Raw genomic sequence first — 21,480 nt, forward strand, 5'->3', positions numbered from 1 at the left:
TAACATGGGATGTTGTGGCCAGTTTCTTTTAGGTAACAAATGTTTGCTGAGCATCTCATAACGCTGATGATGAAAGAGATGGTCTCTGGGGCACTGACCAGGGGCCTGGCACCTGCTAAGCGCATTACATCCCTGGTCTGATCTAATCCACGGAGCAAACATTTAGCAAACATTTGAGGGTTTGCAGGGCAAGTGGTCTCTGTTGCAGCTTCTCAACTCTGCCGCTGTAGCATGAAAGCAGCTGTAAATGAATGGGTGTGGCTGTGTTCCAATAAAACTTTATTTACAAACACAGGCCCCTGGTGGGACTTGGGGTGTGTGGTAGGGGATGTAGTTTGCCAGCCCCTGTTCTAGATGCAGAACAACTGTTAGGTGAGGACACTACGGTCCTCAAGGAGGGGAGTCAAACACCCTCAAGGGCTCCAGGAAGGCTTCCTGGAGGGGGCGGCGCCTGAGTGAGTACGAGCCAGCCAGGAGAAGGCTGGAGATGGAGCAGCTAGTCTGTGAGTGTCAGGTTGTACCACAGGGAGCCTGAGAAGAAAGCTGATTTGTGTGCTGCCTGTTCTGTCTCCGCAGAGCTCACTCGCTCAACACAAAGATTTCGGAGCGGCTTTTGATCCCCTGCAGAGAAGGCTCTCAGACCTCCAAATCAGGGTCCACGCTGAGAATGGGCTTCAGCGGGACCTTCCTGGGAAACAGGCCCAGCTTTCGAGGTTGCAGGTAAGAGGTCTGTTGGGCCTGAGTCACCTCTGCTCAGATGCTCAGCTGTGCCTAGAAGCAGCCCCCTGCAGGAACAGTAACCAGCAAAGCAGTCAGCCCGAGCCAGATATTTAGACCCTCCCTTGAGAACTGACCTTTCACCTCAAATGAATCTCTGCTGATATACCTGTTGGTTCCTGGCCTCAGCAAGGCCTTTAGCACCTCCAAATGGCTGATTCTTGAGCCTAACAAAATGATAGGCTGTCCTTTTGCTTACTCCATGGTTCCAAAGTCTAACACGAATATTTACTTTTAAAGTTGCTTCACTAAGTGTTCCTAATGAGTCCAGAGGCCTTCAGTTAAATAAATGATTTGGGGATTAGGAATAAATGTTTGAAAACGCATGGACTGTATGTAGGCCAGTCATGAATAACTGTTGGCTGCATGAGGAGCTTGCCGGATTTGAAAATGCACGTGAAACAACAATTATCTTTTTAAAACCCAGGCACAGCTCATACATACCTGGGAGTGTTCTTTGGAAGGTATTAAAAATGATGCATTTGGGGCTTTAAAACTAAAGCTGAGATGTGATTTTTCATATTAAGAGGTGCTCATCAAGTATGAGTCCAGACGTGAGTTTGTCCCCCAGAGACGCCTTCTGGTCTTCAGCAGTTTATTTTCATGGTGTCTCAGAATATTTTCATCTCATTTTTAAAATTCTCACCAGTCCTGAGAGTGGGCCCATCAGACAGCATATGGTGCAGCGGATGGAGAGGGGGAGTCCCACGGTCCCGGGACCCTCCCAGCCTCTCCCACTCGGAGCCCCCGCCCTGATCAGCCTAGACAAGGAGAAGCAGAAAGCGCGCTCCACTCGTTCCTTCCTCTCCTGCAGGGGCTACAGGAGGAGGGGCTGGACCTGGGGGTGCAGGTGGAGGCCATGAGGCCTCTCGTCCAGGGGAACTCCCACCACCAGCACAGAATGGACCAGCTGTCCTCTGACCACCAGATCCTGCACCGGTCTCTGGAGGTAAGGGGCCAGCGGAGGGTCTGTGCTGTGACAGAGACATCTGACACTCCTGGGGACTTTCTCCCTCTTTTCTTCCTTCGTTCCTGCCAACCCTTCTTTTTCTTTCTCCCCTCCTGTCTTCCCTCCCTCATTCGTTCAGGAGCACCTCAATTACTGAGCACCTCCTGTATACCAGGCAGTGTTCTGGGCTCTAAGGATTGAGGCAGCACGAGCAGGACAGCCAAGGCCCCTGCTCTCCTGGGGTTAAGTTCTGGTGGGTAGATGGACAACGGAGTCAGCAACAAGTTAAGCACACCATTCTACGTGTGCCAGGAGGCCAAAGCACGGACCAGGCCGCACACACGCAGCAGTCCCCGGCACGTGTGCTGCGGTGATGCCAGGTTGAAAGGTGGGTCCTGGTGGCCGTAAGCCCCGTATGCAGTGCCCTCTAGTGGCCACCTGGCTCTTGCTGGGGTCCGTGCAGGATCGATGCCGCTTTGGTGGTGGGACGGCCAGTAGGTGTGAGTAGTGGGATGGCTCCTTCAAAACTGGCCTGAGGACAAGTTGAAATGCAGGCTCCAGCCCCACCCTGACACTGATTTAAATGGAGTCCTGGGTCTGCATTTGTAACAAGTGCCCCAGGCATGCAAAGCCAGCTGTCAGGCGGCCACAGCTCAAGAACGCTAGTCTAAGACGGGGTTCTCCACCCTTCCGGACCCTGCATTCCCTATGTTAATAACAAATATTCCTGACATCTTCTTTGCAACCCTGAAATTCATAGAGTTACCTGCACAATTTTAAAATTTAATATAACGCTTTTTCTATTATCAAAAAGAGAAATAAAAGGAGAGTAATTATAATAAAATAATGGCTTATAATAACCTATAATGGAAAAGAATCTGAAAAAGAATATATATATATATACATATATATGTACATATAACTGAATCACTTTGCTGTACACCTGAAACGTTGTAAATCAACTATACTTCAATTTAAAAAATAAATAAAATTTATTTTTAAATAAACCACTGGTGGCGCAGTGGTTAAGAATCTACCTGCCAATGCAGGGGACACAGGTTTGAGCCCTGGTCAGGGAAGATCCCACATGCTGAGGAGCAACTAAGCCCGTGCGCCACAACTACTGAGCCCGTGTGCCGCAACTACTGAAGCCCACACACCTAGAGCCCATGCTTCACGATAAGAGAAGCCACCGCAGTGAGAAGCCTGCGCACCGCAACAAAGAGTAGTCCCCGCTCGCCGCAACTAGAGAAAGCCCGCGCACAGCAACAAAGACCCAGCGCAGCCAAAAATAAATAAAAACATTAAAAGAAAAGAAAAAGCCTGCAACAAAGACCCAGCGCAGCCAAAAATAAATAAATACATTAAAAGAAAAGAAAAAGCCTATGTCAAAAAATAACCTTTTAGAAAAATAAAATAAAATAAAATAATGCCTTTTGATGAAATAGGTGCTCCAAGAAGGCTACACCAAAGACACCGGAGGTGGTCAGAATGCACTCGCTCTGCTCAACAGCTACAAATGCCTCTAGTGATGAGAGTACTGGAGTAAGACTCTAAGCTCGGGTCACGATAAACAGGCTTTTCGCCTCTGTGGACGTCAGTAGGATGAGAGAAAACCTTGCGAGGTGTGGGGTAGCTCTGCGTTGTTGGCCTTAATCGAGGCATAGGGTCTGGATGAATGCATTTAATTCCATTTAATAAATTAACAGCGTGTGGTCTCAAGGTTGGGGCCGGGGAAGTAGAGAAATAGGTAGGAACCACTGTCCTTGCTCTTCAGGGGCCTGCAGAGGCCACAGAAGCAGCAGACATCAGCTTTCATGCCTGCATCCAAATGATGAGCTAATGGATTGTTATAATAATTAAAAGAAGCATTAGCTGAGCATCGCAAGGCTTGCAAAATGGTGATATTCCATTTCTCTCATACTTCTTTCTTTATTGTTTAAATGCTTCTTCAAAGAAGTATTGCCCCTCTTTTATTATTTTGGTGCTCGGTGCTTTTTAAGTCTAGTGAGTTCTAATAAGTCCTTCCCCCATAGCCCAGGAGATCTTCCTGTCCCCCTGGGGGGCACATACCCCACTGAGCAAGGGGGGTGGCTATTGAAGGCATTGCGTCTGATGTTGGTGCACAGGGGACAGGAGGAGACGGTGGTAGCGACAGTGCAGGGAAGTCCCCAGCTTCTAGTGGCAGCCAGTGGTGTCAGCCAGTGCCTGGAATGCAGGAAGGCAGGCCCTACGGTGGCCCAGCAAAGAATCACAAGGACCTAAACTGAGAATCACAGCAGGAGAGGGGACCACAGACCCTGGGGTCTGACTGGCCTGTGGTGGGCTGAGAGGGAGGGGCTTCGAGGGTCTCAGGCTGGGTGACCAGGAGGACAGAGAATGGTTACTCTGCTGGATACAGCACCCACCTTTTGTGGAGACAGAGATGAACAAGGTCCCAGAGAGCTGAGCCATGATTGACTCAGGGGAGGGGAAACAAAGCAAGACCACTTTAAAGACTTTTTATCAAAGTATAATCATATACAGAAAAGTGAACATCTAAGTATGCAGCTCAATGCATTTGTAAAAACAAAAAATCTGCATTACCAGCACCCAGATCACAACACAGAACAATACCTGTCCTCGTGCCCCCTCCAGTTGCTGCCTGACACCTGCAAGTAACCCTGACCTTCGACTTGGCATGGCATCGATTGGGTTTGCCTGATTTTATAAGTTACTTCAAATGAGTCACACAGAATGTTTCATTTTGTTTCTGGCTTCTAGGTCTCCACATGATGGCTGTAAATCCCTCCATAATGTTGCACTAGATCGTTGTGTAGATTGTTCATTCTGGCTGCTGCGGAGGTGAAATATCCCATCCTGTGAATGTACCTCAATGCATTTATCCATCTACCATTGACAGGCACTTGGGTAGTTTCCAGTCTGGGGCTCTCACAAGTAACAGCACACATGTGCCTTTTGGTGAAGATATGTTCACATCTGATGGGTTACATGCAGGAATGAAACGGTTGGGTCATAGGGATGCCAGTGTTGGGTTTTAGTAGATACAGACCTACGGTCTTCCCAAGTGGTTGTACCAGTTTACGCCCAAACCTGTGACGGACGAGAGCTCCCATTGCCCGCACCCTCACCCAGAGCTGTTACTTCCCATAAAAGTATGACAGGCTTATAGGCACTTTAAACCAGAGTTGGTCTTTCTGGGGTAGATTCCTTGCTCTGTGAAGAAGAGAAGACCAACCCCTCATGTTCTTGGCTGGGTGGGGAGCCCTGGGGGCCATCCTCCCCTGGGGCTCGGGCAGGGCTGAGGGTCCTGCAGGGTGGGGTCTCAGCCTGGGTCCCCCGGGGCTGTGCTGCAGGACCTTGTGGACACGTGCCAACAGAGCGTGCGGGAACATTGCACCTTCAGCCACGAGCTTCTGGAGCTGCGACAGTGGATCTCCGTGCTCACACAGAAGCTGGAGGCCCACCGCGGGGACACGGGCCCGTGGGATGCCCAGTCCCGAGAGGTCGAAGTCGAGGTAAGAGGGCTCTCCCCACAGAGAGATTCTGTCCCCTGCATCCCAAAAAAGCAGGTTTGTGGAGCCAGTGCTCTCATACTGGGGAGCAGAGACCCCCCTCTCCCCAGGACCTTACTCTGTGTGTGTGTGTGTGTGTGTGTGTCCTTCAGAAGCTGCTGGACGAATTCCCGGGGAAGGAGGCGCAGCTGCCCCTGATTGAAGCGCACGGCCGGCTGGTGATGGAGAAGTCTTCTCCGGAGGGGGCTGCTGTGGTCCAGAAGGAGCTGCAGGAGCTGGTGGAGTCTTGGGGGGCCCTGAGGCTGCTGGGGGAAAGCCTGCTGAGGTGAGAGGGCTCCCGGCTCTGCGCCTGGACTCGGACAGCCCCCTTCCCAGACAGGGAGAGCTCAGCCGCGCTCCTAGAACAGATGGCCGGGGTCTGTGTGCCAGGCGTGGCGCCAGCTGCCCCCGGGCATCTCCAGGCAATTCTAAGTAGAGGCACTAAGAGCAAGGAAACGCCTCAGCTTGGGAATTAGCCTCCAGCCCCTTCTGGCTTGGGCCTCACCTTCATCGATGGGTATATGCACCTTGATGACAGTAATGTGAGTCTCTAGCAGGAAACTGGAGATGCAGGTGCCCTGGGGAGGTTCTGACAAACCCGAAGGACAGGCATGGGCTTGTGAAGACCAGAAATCGGCTCCCACAGCCTGGTGCCCTAATTCTGTTCCTTCTCCCGTGACCCGGGGAGTCCCCATCCCATCACCACGTTGACTGGGCTGATTTGTCTTCTCAGCCTCATCAGAAACCGGCAGCTGCAGAGGATGGAAGTGGATTCGGGGAAGAAAATGATTTTCACCAACAACATCCCAAAGACTGGATTTCTCATCACCCCCACGGATCTTATTTCCCGACACCACCGTCAGGTGAGTCCGTCTAGTGGGGCTTCTGGGGAGGGACCAGATCCTGAGTCAGTTGATGGCGGGAAGCTGTCTCCAGCAAAAAGTCCCTTCCCTGCCTGGGGCCACATGCTCAGCTCAGGTCTGGACCATGTCCCATCTCAGGTGAGCCTGCCCGGTAGTGGCACAAGAGCTCCCTGTGCCACTGGACGAGGAACTCTGAGACCCCAGACCCAGGGGTCCCCTCTAGGGAAGGTCCCAGGCATCCCTCGGGCAGACAGGCCCTCACCCTCAGAAACCCCGGCTGCTGCCTTTGCAGGGAGGAGTGTCGGAGTTGGAAGCTTCCTGCTGACCCCAGATGCAAACTGAAAGCACACAAGATGGGTATTTTTTGTGCCCTAAACTGTATTTTGTAAAAAGAACTAACCTAACTACATTGTATCATCCATCCCTTCCCTTGACTGGCTTTAAAAAATGAAACCACATTGAAACGAAATCCATTCCTTTTTCTTCAAAGACAACACGTCCGTTTAGTTGTTTTCCCATTCATTCTTTCATTTCCCCATCCAGAAGGCACTTCTGACTGTTACTATGTTCTGAGGGCTGTGCTTGGAGCTGGGACACAGCTGTCAATAAAACAGAGACACTTCCAACCCCCAGAGGACGTAGAATCCAGCACAGAGCTTTTCAGATTGTCATGTGCCGCCGGATCGTGTTAAAAGGCAGATTCTGATTCAGCAGGTCTGGGCTGGGGCCCGTCACTCTGCATTTCTACAAGCTCCCAGGCGATGCTTAGGCTGCTGGACCTCGGAGCACATTTTGAGGAACAAGGAAATGGGAACCACAAGGCCGTAGAATAAGGGTTTACAGAACATGCGTTTCTCGGAGGCAGAGGGGCCAGGTGCTATGGCAGCCTGTTGCAGAGTGATGGGACCTGGGGTAGCGAAGCCCTCCTGGGAGAAAGGAAATGTCGGGGGATCCTCACGGCTGAGTGAGAGTCAAGGAGAGGAGTGGAGGGGGTGCATCCCACGCAGAGGAGGCCACGTGTGCAGACCGAGGGAGAGAGCACCGGCGCCAGGGGCCGAGACGTCTGTTGGCTCTGGCTCAGAGGATGGGGCAGGTGGCACGGCTGCAGAGCCAGGCAGGGCCGGGATCTGAGGCTCTCAGGCCACGTCAAGGAGTGTGAGAGGCCACTAAAGTGTATAAGTGGGGCTCAGCTGAGTGGACTTGCATTTTAGATAGATCGCTCTGGCCGCATAGCCTGGAGGGGGACAAAAGCGGCAGACGGTGACCACTGTTACAGGCATCCTGGTAAGGGATGATGCTGGCTGTCTCCAGGAGACCAGGGAGGTGACAGTAAGGAATGTCCTTGGCCCCTAAACATGGCCACATTGAGTAGAGATGCATTCCTCACCCCCCCCCCCCCGGCCCCTAGGTGTCTCTTATCACCGTTTGGGCATCCTCAGCTCCATCCCTCTGCTCAGATGGAATCCCCAGGACTTGTGGCTAGTGGACTGTTTTCAGAAACTCTCATGCATTGGTCATGCTGTGCCTTCCCGCAGGCAACTGTGCGTCAGGAGGAGGAAGGCAGCTGTGAAGATTTCTCCCAGCTCCTGAGGAACTTCGAGCAGTGGTTGCAGGTGGATAATTCCAAGCTGGTTAGAATCATCGCCACGAGAACTGCCACCGCCACGGACCTGAGGACCAGAGAAACAGAGCTGCAGGTTTGTTCCCAAGGAAAGGCCCTGCTTCCGAAGGATTTGCCCCCAGAGATGTGCTTGTCGCCAGGGAGTTCTAAAAACAGGAGCACATACATAGCTCTTGAGCTGTTCTGGCTTGTGTATAAATAATAGTTTTAAAACTTTTTTGCCTCAGGGCTTCCCTGGTGGCTCAGTGGTTAAGAATCTGCCTGCCAATGCAGGCGACATGGGTTCGAGCCCTGGTCCAGGAAGATCCCACATGCCGCGGAGCAACTAAGCCCGCGCGCCACAACTACTGAAGCCCGCATGCCACAACTACTGAAGCCCACGCACCTAGAGCCCCGTGCTCTGCAACAAGAGAAGCCACCGCAATGAGAAACCCACGTGCAGCAATGAAGACCCAACGCAGCCAAAAATAAATAAATAAATTTGTAAAAAAAAAAAAAAAAAAAGAAGAAGAAAACTTTTTTACTTCAAATATTTTAGAAGAACCATCCATTCATTCATCTGTTCATTCAGCCTACTGCTGTAGTCCCCGACTTGGAAAATATCACCACTAATCACAATTCTTTTATCAGTTAACTCTTGCTATGTAGCAAGCCATTCCAACAGTTTGTGGCTTAAGAGAACAACTGTTTATTTAATTCATGATTCTGAAGTTTGGCAGTTCAGACTGAGGTCAGCTGGGCAGCGCTTCTGATCTTGGCTGGGTGCCCTTGTTTGTAGCCCAGCAGGGCGGCTGTGCTCTGGAGGTTGGTGGGCTGTTCGAGACGCACATGAGGCGCACCACGCATCTCTTATCCTCGTGCAGGACAGCCTGGGCTCCCCAGAGCAGAGGCAGGGTCTGCGAGAGCGAGTGGGAGCCTGCAAGGCCTTTTCAGGCCTAGGCTAGAAACTGGCACCACATCGTTTCCCCTGCATTCTGTTGGACAGAGAAAGTCACAAGGCCAGCTCAGGTTCAAGGGCAGAGAAAATGGACTCCACCTCTTGATGGGAAATATTGCAAAGTCATATTGCAAAAGGCGTGGATGTGGCAGGGGGCTGGAGGGATAATCCACCTTCCACAAGTCTTTCTCCTTCTCCCACATCGAATTAGTCGCCAAGCCCTTCTTGATTCCACCTCCTGGGTTTTTGTTGTTTGTTTCCTCACTACCACTGTCTTCATCTAGGCGTTTATCATTTTTGACCTTGACGTTGACAATAGCCTCCAAGCTGGCCTCCCTCCTTCCTGTTGGGTCCCCATCTCAGTAATGGCTCATTCTGTAGCCAGAGTGACCGTTCAGAATCCTCAGTATGACCTTGTCTTCCCCCAATGAAAACATTTCAGTATAGAGTTCAACCTCCCAAGTTTATCACACAGGGCCTTATTCTGTTGGCTGCCTCTCAAGTGAAATTTGATTGGCTCCTCCTTACCAACCAGGTGGGACCTCCTCGGCCATTTGGAAGGCACACATGACCCTGTCTTTCTCCCTCTAGGAGCTGGAGGCTCGGTTACCAGAAGGTCAGCGTCTCTTTGAAAACGTCCTTCGTCTCAGGCCAGCAAGGGGGTCCTCAGAAAAGCTGGAGGATCTGCGCTACCGATGGATGCTCTACAAGTCCAAACTAAAGGACTCCGGCCACCTGCTGGTAGGTGCTAAGGATGCACAGGTCCCAGGCCCTGGGGAGACATAGCTGGGCCCGCATCCACTCTGCCCCCTGCCTCCACAGACCAGGCTGAGGGGACCACTCAGAGAGAGGAGACGGAGACTCATGGGTGCTAGGCGCTTGACTTGCAATTTGTCATTTGGCCCTCCTGCCACCCAGTGAGGCTGGAGCTCCAATAACAACAGCTTTGCTACTTACCAACCTGAAACCGTTACGTGCCTCGTCCCATTCAGTGCTTACAGCAGCCCTCTGCCAGAGTAATTGCATCTCCAGCCTTCAGAGTGGGGCTGAGACTCTGAGGAGTTAAAGAGCTCACCCAAGTTCACATGGCTAGGAAGGGGCAAAGCCAGCACCAAACACACCCTGGTGTTGGAGGCATGACAGAGGGAATGCCGGAGTGGGAGCTGCGGTCTAGGCCCCCTCCTCCACTAACCTGCTTTGTGACACTGAGGAAGCACCTTCCCCCCAGGCGCCCCCAGGTCTCACACAAAACAATAATAATAGCTAAACTCATAACAGCCTTTATTAAATGCTATGTCCTCATTACGGCCTTATAATGGAGGTACCGTTATTATTCCCTGAGAACTGATAGGGAAACTGAGGCACGGAGGTTAATCCAAGGACAGGGTGGGTGGCCTCCTGGAGCCCTTTAGGCCCTCAGACCCCAGACTCCGAGCTTTGGGGCTGCAGCTTTTCTGGCCCTGAAACAGCCCTGTCGGCCACTAGGTGTCACCCCAGCCCCAGCCAGGTCAGCATGCCCGTGGCCTTGGTCCAGGCCTTCCCAGACAGGATCCCACCTGGGCCCCATGTGCGTTAAAAAGCTCATTAAATTGAATCACCTGCTGCTTCAGCCGGTCCAGACGACCAGAAGTTTTAAAGAAACACTCCCCTGACAAAATGAATATTCCATTACAGGCTCTGCTGGGATTTAAGTTTCACTCACTTAACTTCTTTTTTTTTTTTCCCCTTTTCCTCTCCTTCCCTAAAATAACAGACGCAGAGTTCTCCAGGGGGGGAGCCGACTGGATTCCAAAAGGTACCGTGTCTGCCATCTCTTCCACACAGCTAGAGGCCAGGGTGTTTGGAGGGTTGGCGGGCCTGTGACGCTGGGGCAGGACCCCTGGGCTTTCTGGAAGGTTCCATGAGGTCTGAGGGACGTTTCTGGGGAATCGGCTCTGGGCTGCACTGTGCTGGGCCCCGGGGGTCCTTGCCCTCAGGGGTGCACAGAGTTCTCAGCTGTGACAGGACACGGGAGGAGTGAGCAAGGACACTGCCGTGACAGCAGTCGTAAACTGGGACGGTCCCAGGAAACCTGGACCATTCCTGGTCACTGGACCTCGCGGCCACCTGAGTAGTAGACGGGCATCCGGGGGGGACAAAAGAGGAAGGGGTGAAGCGCTCAGAGCCCCTCCCGCGGGGCTTGCAGGCCAAAGCAACGACAGTTAACAGCAGTAATCATAGTAATAATGAGGAATAAGAATTATTACTGTAGATGCTACGTGTTGACCATCCAGTGTGTGCGACGTTCTGTGCCAAATCGCGGTGAGGGCGTTTCACTTAACTGTCCCCTAGGCACCCAGCAGGCATCGTTACCGCCATGTTAAGCATGAGGAAAACAAGGCAAGGCAAGATCGGAGTGACATGTCCAGTCAAGGCCCACAGCTCCTGAGTGGCCTCTGGCCTCTGCCTCCTAAGCCCACACTTAACCATCCACACTGTGCCTTGGAGAAAGCATCCCTGGGGGCTGGAGGCTCTCCCCACTTCTGGAAGATCCCAGTGTAAATGGGTGTCCCCAGTGCCACCTTTTCTGAGAGCACGCTTTTTGTCCTGACAAGCGTTGGCACATGACGTGAGCCTGCAGCACTCTCTGCTCCAAAGAGCCCCGGGGCCACGAGATCTCTCGGGCCCTGCAGTCTGTGTTCCCAGGGGCTCTGTCCACCTGGACTTCTTGGTCTCCAGCTGGTGTTCATGTCTCCATCTGTGGGACAGCAGGTGTCCCCGGGACCGGCTGGGGCAGTCACAAGACCAGTGCTGTGCTCTGGGCCTGGCGTCCACCAGCTTTGCGGCCTTGGGCAAGTTGCTTTGACTCTTGGGGCTTACTTTACCCATCTGTAAAATGGAACCATCAGTGCCGACTTTATTTACTTCATGAATGAATTTTGAAGATCATGTGAACTGTTGTTCGTTCTTTAGAGGAGACCCAGAAGCCCTGGTTTCCCCCCTAATTTAGAAGAACAGAGGGTCTCCTCATGAAGTAGGGGAGCACATCAGGAAGGCAGGGTGGCTCACACAGCCCAGCCTGTGACTCCTGGTGGCGCAGGGGGGCCCAGGGCCCGGCGTCCAGGCTGTCTCCAGCTCCTGCTCCTGAAGCCACTCTGGTTGGGAGCCCCCATCTATGTAGCTCCCAGGCCAGAGTCCAGGGGCAGTCCTGTCTGGGTCCTGTGGTGCTTTTGAGTAGGGGGACGCCTGGCTGGCTGACACTGGCCCTCCAGTGCAGACTCAGGTCCCTGGCAGCCTGAAACCGGGTTCATGTGGAGTGTTCACAACCCTGCGTTCACTGGCCGGCTCCTCATTCGTTCATTCATTCGTTCATTTCACAGATATGTACTGAGCACTGACTTTGTACCAAGCACTGTTTTAGGTACTTGGGATAGCTCACCAGAGCAAAGGCCTGCTCGGGGAGGGCTGGGTGGAGGGTTTTGGGAGAGAGGCTCACACCCACAGCTGGTGTTGCCCGCCCGATGTCGAGTCTCTGGCCAGGGACCGCCGGAGGACAGCAGTGGCTTGAGGTCTTTACAGCTACAGGGTTGATCTTATCTATGACTGTCCCACGTTGGGCACAGTTTCGTGGGATATGCAAAGCAGGCAGGCTCTAAATGGCTAAAAAAAATCTGCTTATTCAGGCTTCATGTAAAAACAAATGGATGTGTGAAAGTTTGAGTTTGGTTCTGGCTGGCTTTTGAGCTTATGGACCCCCTGTGAAGAAGCAAGCAGCTCGGAAGCCAATCTACAGAGGCCGTCTGGGGCTCCTTTATATGAGCTTGTTTCAGCACAGGTTTCTGGGTCCCACATCCAGAGTTTCTGAGGCATTAGGTCTGGGGGGGCCCTAGGATCTGCATTTCCATCGAGCTCCCAGGTGAGATGCTGCTGGCCTGGGGACCAGACTTTGAGAACCGCTGCCGTGCACTCTGGATCTGAGTCCAGCATCCACCATTAGTGTGTGTGACCGTTGGCGAGTCACTTAACCAGGGTTTTCCAAGCAATAAAATGCGGGTCCGCTGAACTAATCGTTCTTATCGTAAACCAGCAGATTCTTTTTTTTTTTTTTAATATTTATTTATTTTATTATTTTTTTAAACGTCTTTATTGGAGTATAATTGCTTTACAATGTTGTGTTAGTTTCTGCTTTATAACAAAGTGAATCAGCTATACGTATACATATATCCGCATATCTCCTCCCTCTTGCATCTCCCTCCCACCCTCCCTATCCCACCCCTCTAGGTGGTCACAAAGCACCGAGCTGATCTCCCTGTGCTATGTGCCTGCTTCCCACTAGCTAGCTATTTTACATTTGGTAGTGTATATATGTCCATGCCACTCTCTCACTTTGTCACAGCTTACCCTTCCCCCTCCCCGTGTCCTCAAGTCCATTCTCTAGTAGGTCTGTGTCTTTATTCCCGTCTTGCCCCTAGGTTCTTCATGACCATTTTTTTTTTTTTCTTAATTGCCATGTAAATGAGGACCGAGGAGAGGTCTGCAGTCCCTGCCTCTGCTTCCCTTCCCGATGGCAGAGGTATAATGCCACTTCTGGGGGGAGCAGTGGGGGGCATCCTCCCGCTGGTGCGGCTCTGGTGTTGTTTGGCTGGGAGGGGTGCGCACATGCGTGTGTGGGGTTCTGCACGTACACACGCAGGTCTGCACATACACACGCAGGTCTGCTCATACACACGCAGGTCTGCACATACACACGCAGGTCTGCACATACACACGCAGGTCTGCTCATACACACGCAGGTCTGCTCATACACACGCAGGTCTGCACATACACACACAGGTCTGCACATACACACGCAGGTCTGCACATACACACGCAGGTCTGACAGGTAGAAAATAGGTGCTGTTTTCCGAGGTTGTAATCTTGCCAACTTAAAAACATTCCATATACTATTCTTAGTCCAAAGGAAAGGGGGGGAAAAAAAAACCAACCCTGCCCCAAAGCTAATTATTTATGAGCAGTTGGCTCTCCACACTTTTTTCTCTCCGCGCACCAAGCCACTGAAAGCTCCAGCTACGTCAGTGGCTTCAGCCTGCTTGTTTATATAAACAGAATAATTAAGATTTATTAAATTTGCAGCTGCCTACACACTTGCCAGCTCAGTGCCACCGGATATGTCTGCTTGAAGCAGTCAGACACATAAAATGTCATTGCTTTTCGAGCTGCTGTTGGGCTGTGAGTCGACTAAATTCCTGCATCGGTGCAGGGAAGCGGTCCTACCTGAGACAGCCTGTTAGCTGAGGGGCAGATTTGCCAATGCTTGCCTTTGCCGGCGTGAACTAGGCAGCGCCACACGCCCGTGTGCAGGTGTGGAGGGCAGATTCCTCCTGGGCCTCCCATGCTGTGGCCTCTGCGAGATGGGTCCAGATGGTGAGAGACTCGAGAGTGGCACTTTATTCACTTGCCCATATTTCACAGGTTTTAGACTCGTAATTATTCACATTTTCACCTCTCTGGAATGCAGGTGACCTATTACAATCTAGTTTTTCCAAGAGAAGACTGAGACTTACTTTTTTCCGCCACCCGGGACATTTTCCACCTGAGATTTCTTTAAATTAAAATCTCTCCTTGGAGGTTGAGTTTTGTATTCCATTGGACCACACTGATTGTGTCAATTTAGATGACCCACCTCTGGGAGGTTCAAATTCTCAGGGTAGACTTTATTTCCTGCCCGCACCCAGTGCCAAGATAAGACCTGGGATTTCCTTGCTTCCCCTTTCGGTGGGACGGGATTAACCCTCGGTTCCCTTGACCCTGAAGGCATAGCCCCGTGTGGCCCCGGCATTACGTGGGCTCTCCAATCAGACGCTCCGTCTTGGTTGTTGGGTCTTTTTCTTTCTTAGCGGTGTGTAAGATAGTGCTGCACCTTACATTCAGCATGGTAGAGCAGAAGAAATATTGTAAGACCAAATCTCAGAACTCACTAAATCTCTTAGTGAGTTTTCCACGTTAGGCAATAACTTTCTCTCACAATAGCTATGCTTTTTTTTTTCTTTTCATTTGTTAGTTCACTTTATTATTCATTCAATAGCTATGCTTTTAAAAAATCATCACTATTAACCAGAGTTCATAGTTAACATTAGGGTTCACTTTTTGTGTTGCACATTCTATGGGTTTTGACAAATGTGTGATGACATTGCCGTGCCATACAGAATGGTGTCACTGCCTTAACCGTCTCCCAGTTCTTCCTCTTTATCCCCCTCCCCTCCCCCAGAGCCCCAGCAACCACTGATCTTGTTACTTCTTCCACTTAGCAACAGGCACTTGAGTTTACTCCATGCCTTTTTGTGGCTGATATTTCATTTCCTTTTACACGGAATAACATTCCATTGTAGGGATGTACCGTTTACAGTCTTTTATAGCCTTTTTCCGCAGTCCAGGATCCAACCTAGGATCGCATATTACATTCAGTCATCACACCTCTTTAGTTTCCTCTAAGCTGGGACCAGTCCTCAGTTTTTCTTGACCTTGACCTTCTTGAGTACAGGCCAGATATTCTGTAGAATGCCCCTCACTTTGGGTTTCCCCAGTGTTTCCTTGCTCTGCATTTCTGGAAAGCATATCCCACAAGTGATGCTGTGTTCTTAGTGCATCTTATTGGGAGACATGTGATATTGATACACCCCCATATTGGTGATGCTGATTCTGATCACGTGATGAAGGTGGTGACTGGCAAATTTCTCGCCTGTGAAACTGCTCTCATTTCTTTTATAATTGTTAAGAACCAACTGCTCAGAGACCCTGGAAATACAGCGCCTCTTTCTTACACGGTCACATCCACCGGGTTCTCCAGGGCCTCTTTCCCTCTCACGACTCACTCACTCCCCAGCAGTTCCTTCCTGCCGTGCCTTTGTTCCCTGACTCTAGGCCTTTCTCTCTCTCTGGTCCATTGCTGGTCTGGGTCTCATTCTAGCTTCAGTCCCAAGGCCCAAGCCTGTGGGATGTTTACCCGGGAGACTCCTCGACTCAGCGTGTCTAAAGCTGACCTCCCTGTATTCCCTGTGTCCAGCCAAACCCCGGTCCCCCTATCAGCAAAGCATCCTCACTACCCAGTCTTCCAAGCTGGATGCCTCTGGGTCACCCTAGACCCTTACTGACCTTGGTTCTGTCCTAGACTCAAAAGAGCCTGGTCATGGATGGATCTAAGATGAGCAAAGATGAGGGAAGGAAGGGAAGGGAAGGGGGCCTTGTGTCCATACATCTGCTGCTGAATGGGGCTCTGTCCTCTCTTGAGTAATAATAAGGTCACCCCTCAGTCCGATCATTTCATCCAGAGGTTCTTCCCATCAATCACCAAACCACCTCCAAAAAGCCAGCTCAGACCGTCTCATCTTTATCCTCCCCAAAACCAAGCCAGGGGGCTGGAAAAACACAGTTCTGTAGCCTGACCATCTCACGCAGGGCTGGCCCAGCGAGGAGATAACATTAACCCCGCCCCACCCCAGCCTCTGCCCTTCTATCCCTGGGTGGGAGCTCTCCGCCGCCTCTGAGCATGCCTGGGGAGTGAGTGTGGGCTCCAACGCAGTGCTTAGGCACCAAGAACTTAGTGACGAAGATATTCAAGGTGCTGTGAGCAGGGCCCAGCCCAAGATCTGTGATGTCCTGAGACTCCCTGTAGCAGTCAAGGAGACGCAGCCCCCTGCTGGGGGTTCTTGAGGAAAGCCAGTGGGAGCAAGCCAGCCAGCATGTGGCTTGGCATCTGTCAGAGGGACCTTCAGGGACTGAACTCATTAAGTGAGAGTCTAGTGAGGGGCATTGGTGCTGGTCCATCCTGAATAGCCAGAGAAAAGCTGGCCCCTGCCCATCACCTTGAGCTCTTGGCGCTGGCCTGGAAACATCTTTGTGCTGGAGAATGAGACCAAACTAGCTCCTGGGAAAGACCCTGCAAGCCCAAGTGGTGTTGCCGTGGGACTTCCATACCCAGGGCCCTGGGTCAGGGTGGGACCAGCTTCAACAGAGGCCCAGGGGGACTTTTGTCATTGTTGCTGCTGTTACTTATGAGAAATGCCACATGGGATGGTGGGAAGATGCTGGCTGTGGAGCTGTGCTGGCAATTTGAGCCTGTCCATGTGACCTTGGGCTGGTTATTTCCTGTAGGCTCAGTTTCTTCCTCTGAGAAATGGGCACAGGGTACCTCCCAGAGCTGGGCAGGAGCTCAGGAAGCCCGTGAGTGAGGAGACGAGCTGAGCGCCGGACTGGGGTGTGCTCAGTGTTGTTCATTAATGTGTGGAGCCCAGATGTTCTGGGGGAGCCATCAGGACGGCGTGGACAGTTCACAGACAGGTCAGTGAGTGTCTGCGTGGTCACACCACAGGCACCGAGGGAGGAGCAGGTGGCCAGATGCACAGGAAGGGAAAGAGCCTTTTATTCATTGTTTCATTCTTTCAGTAGATATTTATTGCACATTGCTGAGGATACAGCAATGAACCAAACTAATGTAGACCCTGCCTCCAAGGAGCCAAGGGGAACACAGACTTTAAGTGGTAACCCAAAGGAAAGGTATTGGTGCCATGAGAATGTGTAATGGGGCTTTTTGTGGTTTAGAGGCAGGAAAGGTTCCCCCGAGGAAGCGACTCACAAGTTGAGATTAGAATGATCAGTAGGAGATAACCAGATGCACTGGAGAAAGGAGGGAAATGGGTCTTCCAGCAGGAGGGATAACCTGTGCAAAGGCCCTGTGGCAGGAGGATGTGAGGGCCTTTAAGGGGCCAAGAGATGGCGTTTAGGGAGAGCAGTGTCTTCCTTTTTGATGGGGCTGAGGAGGTGGATAGTGTCTGATTCTTGGCCCCCCTAGGTGCAGGGGGAAGCTTAGGGGTCTAGTAGAAGCTGCCCATCTGCCCTGGGCAGTTGGAGGAGTAAAGGAATGAGTATTTGCCAAGGACCATTGGCATGTTGGCTCATCATCTGCATGTTGAGCGTAAAATGCATTGCCCTATTTATCCTTATGACTCTGGCAGGCAGGTGTCAGTCTCCCTTTGCCTTGACAGATGGAGGCACTGAGGCTCAGAGAGGCTGAGTGACCTGTCCTAGGCCACACAGCTGGGAAGTGACAGGGCCAGGGTTAGAACCCAGGACTCCAAGCCTTTTCTTTCCCCCACATCCTTTTTCATCAATGGCAGAAGATTAGATCACATTTACTGTGATAAACTCATCTTGCCTGAACTCCTCAAAACTGAAGAGTCTCAGGTTCGTGGGAGATATTGGAGGACTCAAGCAGTTAATCACCCTCCGCAGCATCACCTGTTTCCTCCCCACCACCATGTGCTATCAACGCTCTGCTTCCACACCCTAAGCAATGGGGAGCTTATCACTTCCCGAGGAAGTCCCTTCTCTCTTTGGATAGGTCTAACGGGGCAGAACACACGTAGTACTTTCTATGGGGAAACTGAGGCACAGAGAAGCTCCCAGATCTGGGAAGAGCTGAGATTGTCAGTTTCTTTGTTGGCTTCTTAGACAGTAGTTCATGCCTATTTGTGTGTGTGTGCACACGCGCGCACGTTTGTTTTCTAAGCATTTGAGAATCGTATTAAAGTGTGTCTTCTATTTTAAAGGGCATTTTAGAATACAGGTCCCTCAAAATGAAGATGGGGGCTCTGTGTGAATAGACATGGGGCCGGCAGCAGGACTCCTTGAAAAAGATCACCCCTTGTCAACACTTGTAAATGCAAACATGCTTTGGACCTTCAGAGTTGTTTTCCCCAGAGGATCGTGGCCAAGGCACAACTCCTCACTTAAATAAGCAAAGTGTTAGCTCTGAGAAAGGAGAGGCAAACAGGACCCTTAGACACAGATCTCCACTTGGGAGACCATTAATTACAGGTTTTCAGTTGTGGTGTGAACCCAGGCTAGGGGGGGGCCTACATGTTGCCTCACCCTCTTTCCCTCTCCTGGGTGGGTCAGAGATTTGGAATCGGGCAAAGTCAACATGAAGTGTCAAAGGGTCAAGTTAGAGCCCCCAGAGACTGAGGCATTGCTACATGAGTCGAGTAGGTGGGTAAGAGCACGTGGCAGCCAGGTCTGATCCAGCCTGGCAGCTGTGGGAAGATCCTGTCTCCTCTGTGGACATCGTTCAGCTATTTAAATGACTTATCACACACCCACCCACCCATGCCCACACACACACACACACACACACACACACTCCTGAAGTCACTGCTGAGATAAATGCAGCCAGCAGTGCTTCTCCATTGTGTGGGTTATAAGAAGTCTGTTTTTACAAAATCAGTGTCTAGGGTCTTTGGTGAGTGAGAACACCTGAAGTTGGAGGCATAGGGTCAAGTGTTATCAACCTGGAGGAGATAGTTGGGGCAGGAGAGTGGGTGAGGTGACTCAGGTATGAGAGGTAGAGAGAGAGAAGTGCTCAGGTCAGAACCTCGCAGAAACACCTGCATAGTTCCTCTCAGCATCAGCCCCACCGCCGTCATCATCACTATCATCATCCTCATCCTCACCACCATCATCACCACTATTATCACCACTATCATCCTCATCTTCATCCTCACCATCATCATCACTATCATCATCATCATCCTCACCATCATCATTATTACTATTGTCATCACTATCATTATAATCATCCTCACCACCATCATCATCACTATCATCCTCATCCTCACCATCATCATCATCATCACTGTCATCATCATCATTATTATTATCATCCTTACCAGCATCATCATCACTATCATCCTCATCTTCATCCTCACCATCATCACCACTATCATCATCCTCATCCTCACCATCATCATCATCATCACTGTCATCATCATCATTATTATTATCATCCTTACCAGCATCATCATCACTATCATCCTCATCTTCATCCTCACCATCATCACCACTATCATCATCATCATCCTCACCATCATCATCATCACTATCATCCTCATCCTCACCATCATCATCATCATCACTATCATCATCATCATTATTATTATCATCCTTACCACCATCATCAGCACTATCATCGTCCTCATCCTCACCATCATCATCATCACTATCATCCTCATCCTCACCACCATCATCAGTATCATCATCATCATCATTACTGTCATCACCCTCCTCATCATCATCACTATCACTATCATTATCATCACTTGACTTGGTACCCTGGAAAGTGAACCTTTGGTTCTTCAGGGAGCCAGTAGGTATATTCTATAATAATAGTACTGGTAATAAGATCATATATACTTTAAAAAAAAAATTATTTGTGTATTTATTTATTTACTTTGGCTGCGCCAGGTCTTAGTTGCGGCACGCGGGATCTTCGTCGCGGCATGCAGGCTTCTTAGTTGTGGCATGTGGACTCTTAGATGTGGCATGTGGACTCTTAGTTGCAGCACACGGGATCTTAGTTGCGGCATGCGGGAGCTAGTTCCCCGACCAGGGATCAAACCCAGGCCCCCTGCATTGGGAGCGTGGAGTCTTACCCACTGGACCACCAGGCAAGTCCCAAGAGCACATATACTTTTTAATTGGTGTGTAAATATACTTTGTTTTGAGTCCTCACCACAACCTGGAAAATGGGGGTAGGTGTTTTATCCCCATTTTGCAGAGAAGGAAACTGAGGCTTAGAGAAGTTATTGACGTAGCTAGTGTGCGACAGAGTCTTCACTGGAGCCCAGTCGGCCAAGCTCCTGAGAACTGGGCCCCTGCCCTGCACCGTGCTGTACCTTGACTGTGGGGCCTCCACTTTACTGGGTGGCCGGCTCTTGGCTCTGCACTCCCATGAAGTTGCAACCCAGCCAGTCCCTCTAGAATTTAGGGAATGTCCTTTGGCTGCTTTCATGGACATCACAGCAAAGAAACCCATTAGACATTTGGACTTGTGAGATTGGCCTTCAGGTGATATTGAGGGTGTTGATGATGAAGATGTTGATGAGGAACAAGGAGAGGGAGGAAAAGAAGAAGAAAGAGGAAGAGGAGGAGGAGGTGAAGAAAGTGATGATGAAGAACACAGTGATGAACATGGTGGTGATGCTGATGATGGTGATTATGGTGGTGACGGTGGTGACCATGATTTAGATGGTGATAATTTTTGTTTTCTTTTATTGTTATTTTTTCAAACCCTGTGTCAAGGGCTGATGTTCAGTAGATTGCAGCAAGGGAGCTGCTCTGCTACTTATGAAACCCTGACCCAGAAGTAGGTCATCTTCAAATGGTTTACATTCCCCATGAATGTGTCTTGTAATGTGTCTTGTAATGGGTGAGGGGGCAGCCCCCTTTCCACCAGCACCCCTGTTTCCTGGGAAGAGGGGGGCTCCACACTGGGGCACGTGGCGGGGCCAGAGGGGAACTGGCTATCCGAGGCCAACTGGGGCCCTGCAGTGCCGCTGTATGGTTCTGCCTGTGCGGGATTCTGACTTAGAGGTCTTCAGTCATAATCCCACAGATGGTAGCTTCACCCCATTGGCCAAACACATGCACCAAAGATGTTGATCATAGTAATGATGCATAATAATAACGGCAGCAGCTTTGAGTACCTACTGTGTGCCAGGCTCTGTCTCATTGACTCCTCACAACAACTCTATCAGGTAGGTGCCGTTATTCCCCCTATTTATAGATGGAAATCTGAAGTTTAGTGAGATTGAGTGACCTTCTTAAGATTCACACCCAGGACTCTTATAACCTGGCAAAGATTTATGTAATCATGGACAAAGCCTGTAACTTTTTTATCCTCTTCCTTTCTGAGTGGTTTGAGAAAACTAGAGATCTTTGTTGCCGGCAGAACTGACATTAGTCCCACT

The 21,480-nt window shown here is 50.7% G+C and overlaps 2 protein-coding genes across 8 annotated transcripts in view; both read left to right on the plus strand.

Moving 5' to 3' along the window:
* Positions 1–21,480, plus strand: part of SYNE3 (spectrin repeat containing nuclear envelope family member 3) — an 88,749-nt gene that overhangs the window by 66,764 nt on the left and 505 nt on the right. For all 7 annotated transcript variants that reach the window (XM_082448308.1, XM_082448303.1, XM_082448307.1 and 4 more), the window contains 8 exons: positions 577–720; positions 1,592–1,726; positions 5,083–5,244; positions 5,394–5,566; positions 6,014–6,143; positions 7,679–7,840; positions 9,293–9,442; positions 10,455–10,496. In XM_082448308.1, coding sequence (XP_082304434.1) covers positions 577–720; positions 1,592–1,726; positions 5,083–5,244; positions 5,394–5,566; positions 6,014–6,143; positions 7,679–7,840; positions 9,293–9,442; positions 10,455–10,496 — 1,098 coding nt within the window. The remainder of the gene's footprint in view (positions 1–576; positions 721–1,591; positions 1,727–5,082; positions 5,245–5,393; positions 5,567–6,013; positions 6,144–7,678; positions 7,841–9,292; positions 9,443–10,454; positions 10,497–21,480) is intronic.
* Positions 10,517–21,478, plus strand: LOC309654407 (uncharacterized protein). The gene is made up of 2 exons (XM_082448311.1): positions 10,517–13,373; positions 13,534–21,478. The coding sequence occupies exon 2, from the start codon at positions 19,070–19,072 to the stop codon at positions 19,832–19,834; it is 765 nt and encodes a 254-aa protein (XP_082304437.1). The 5' UTR covers positions 10,517–13,373; positions 13,534–19,069; the 3' UTR covers positions 19,835–21,478.

This window comes from Balaenoptera physalus (genome assembly GCF_965194825.1).
Source record: "Balaenoptera physalus genome assembly, chromosome: 2".
NCBI classification, from domain to species: domain Eukaryota; kingdom Metazoa; phylum Chordata; class Mammalia; order Artiodactyla; family Balaenopteridae; genus Balaenoptera; species Balaenoptera physalus.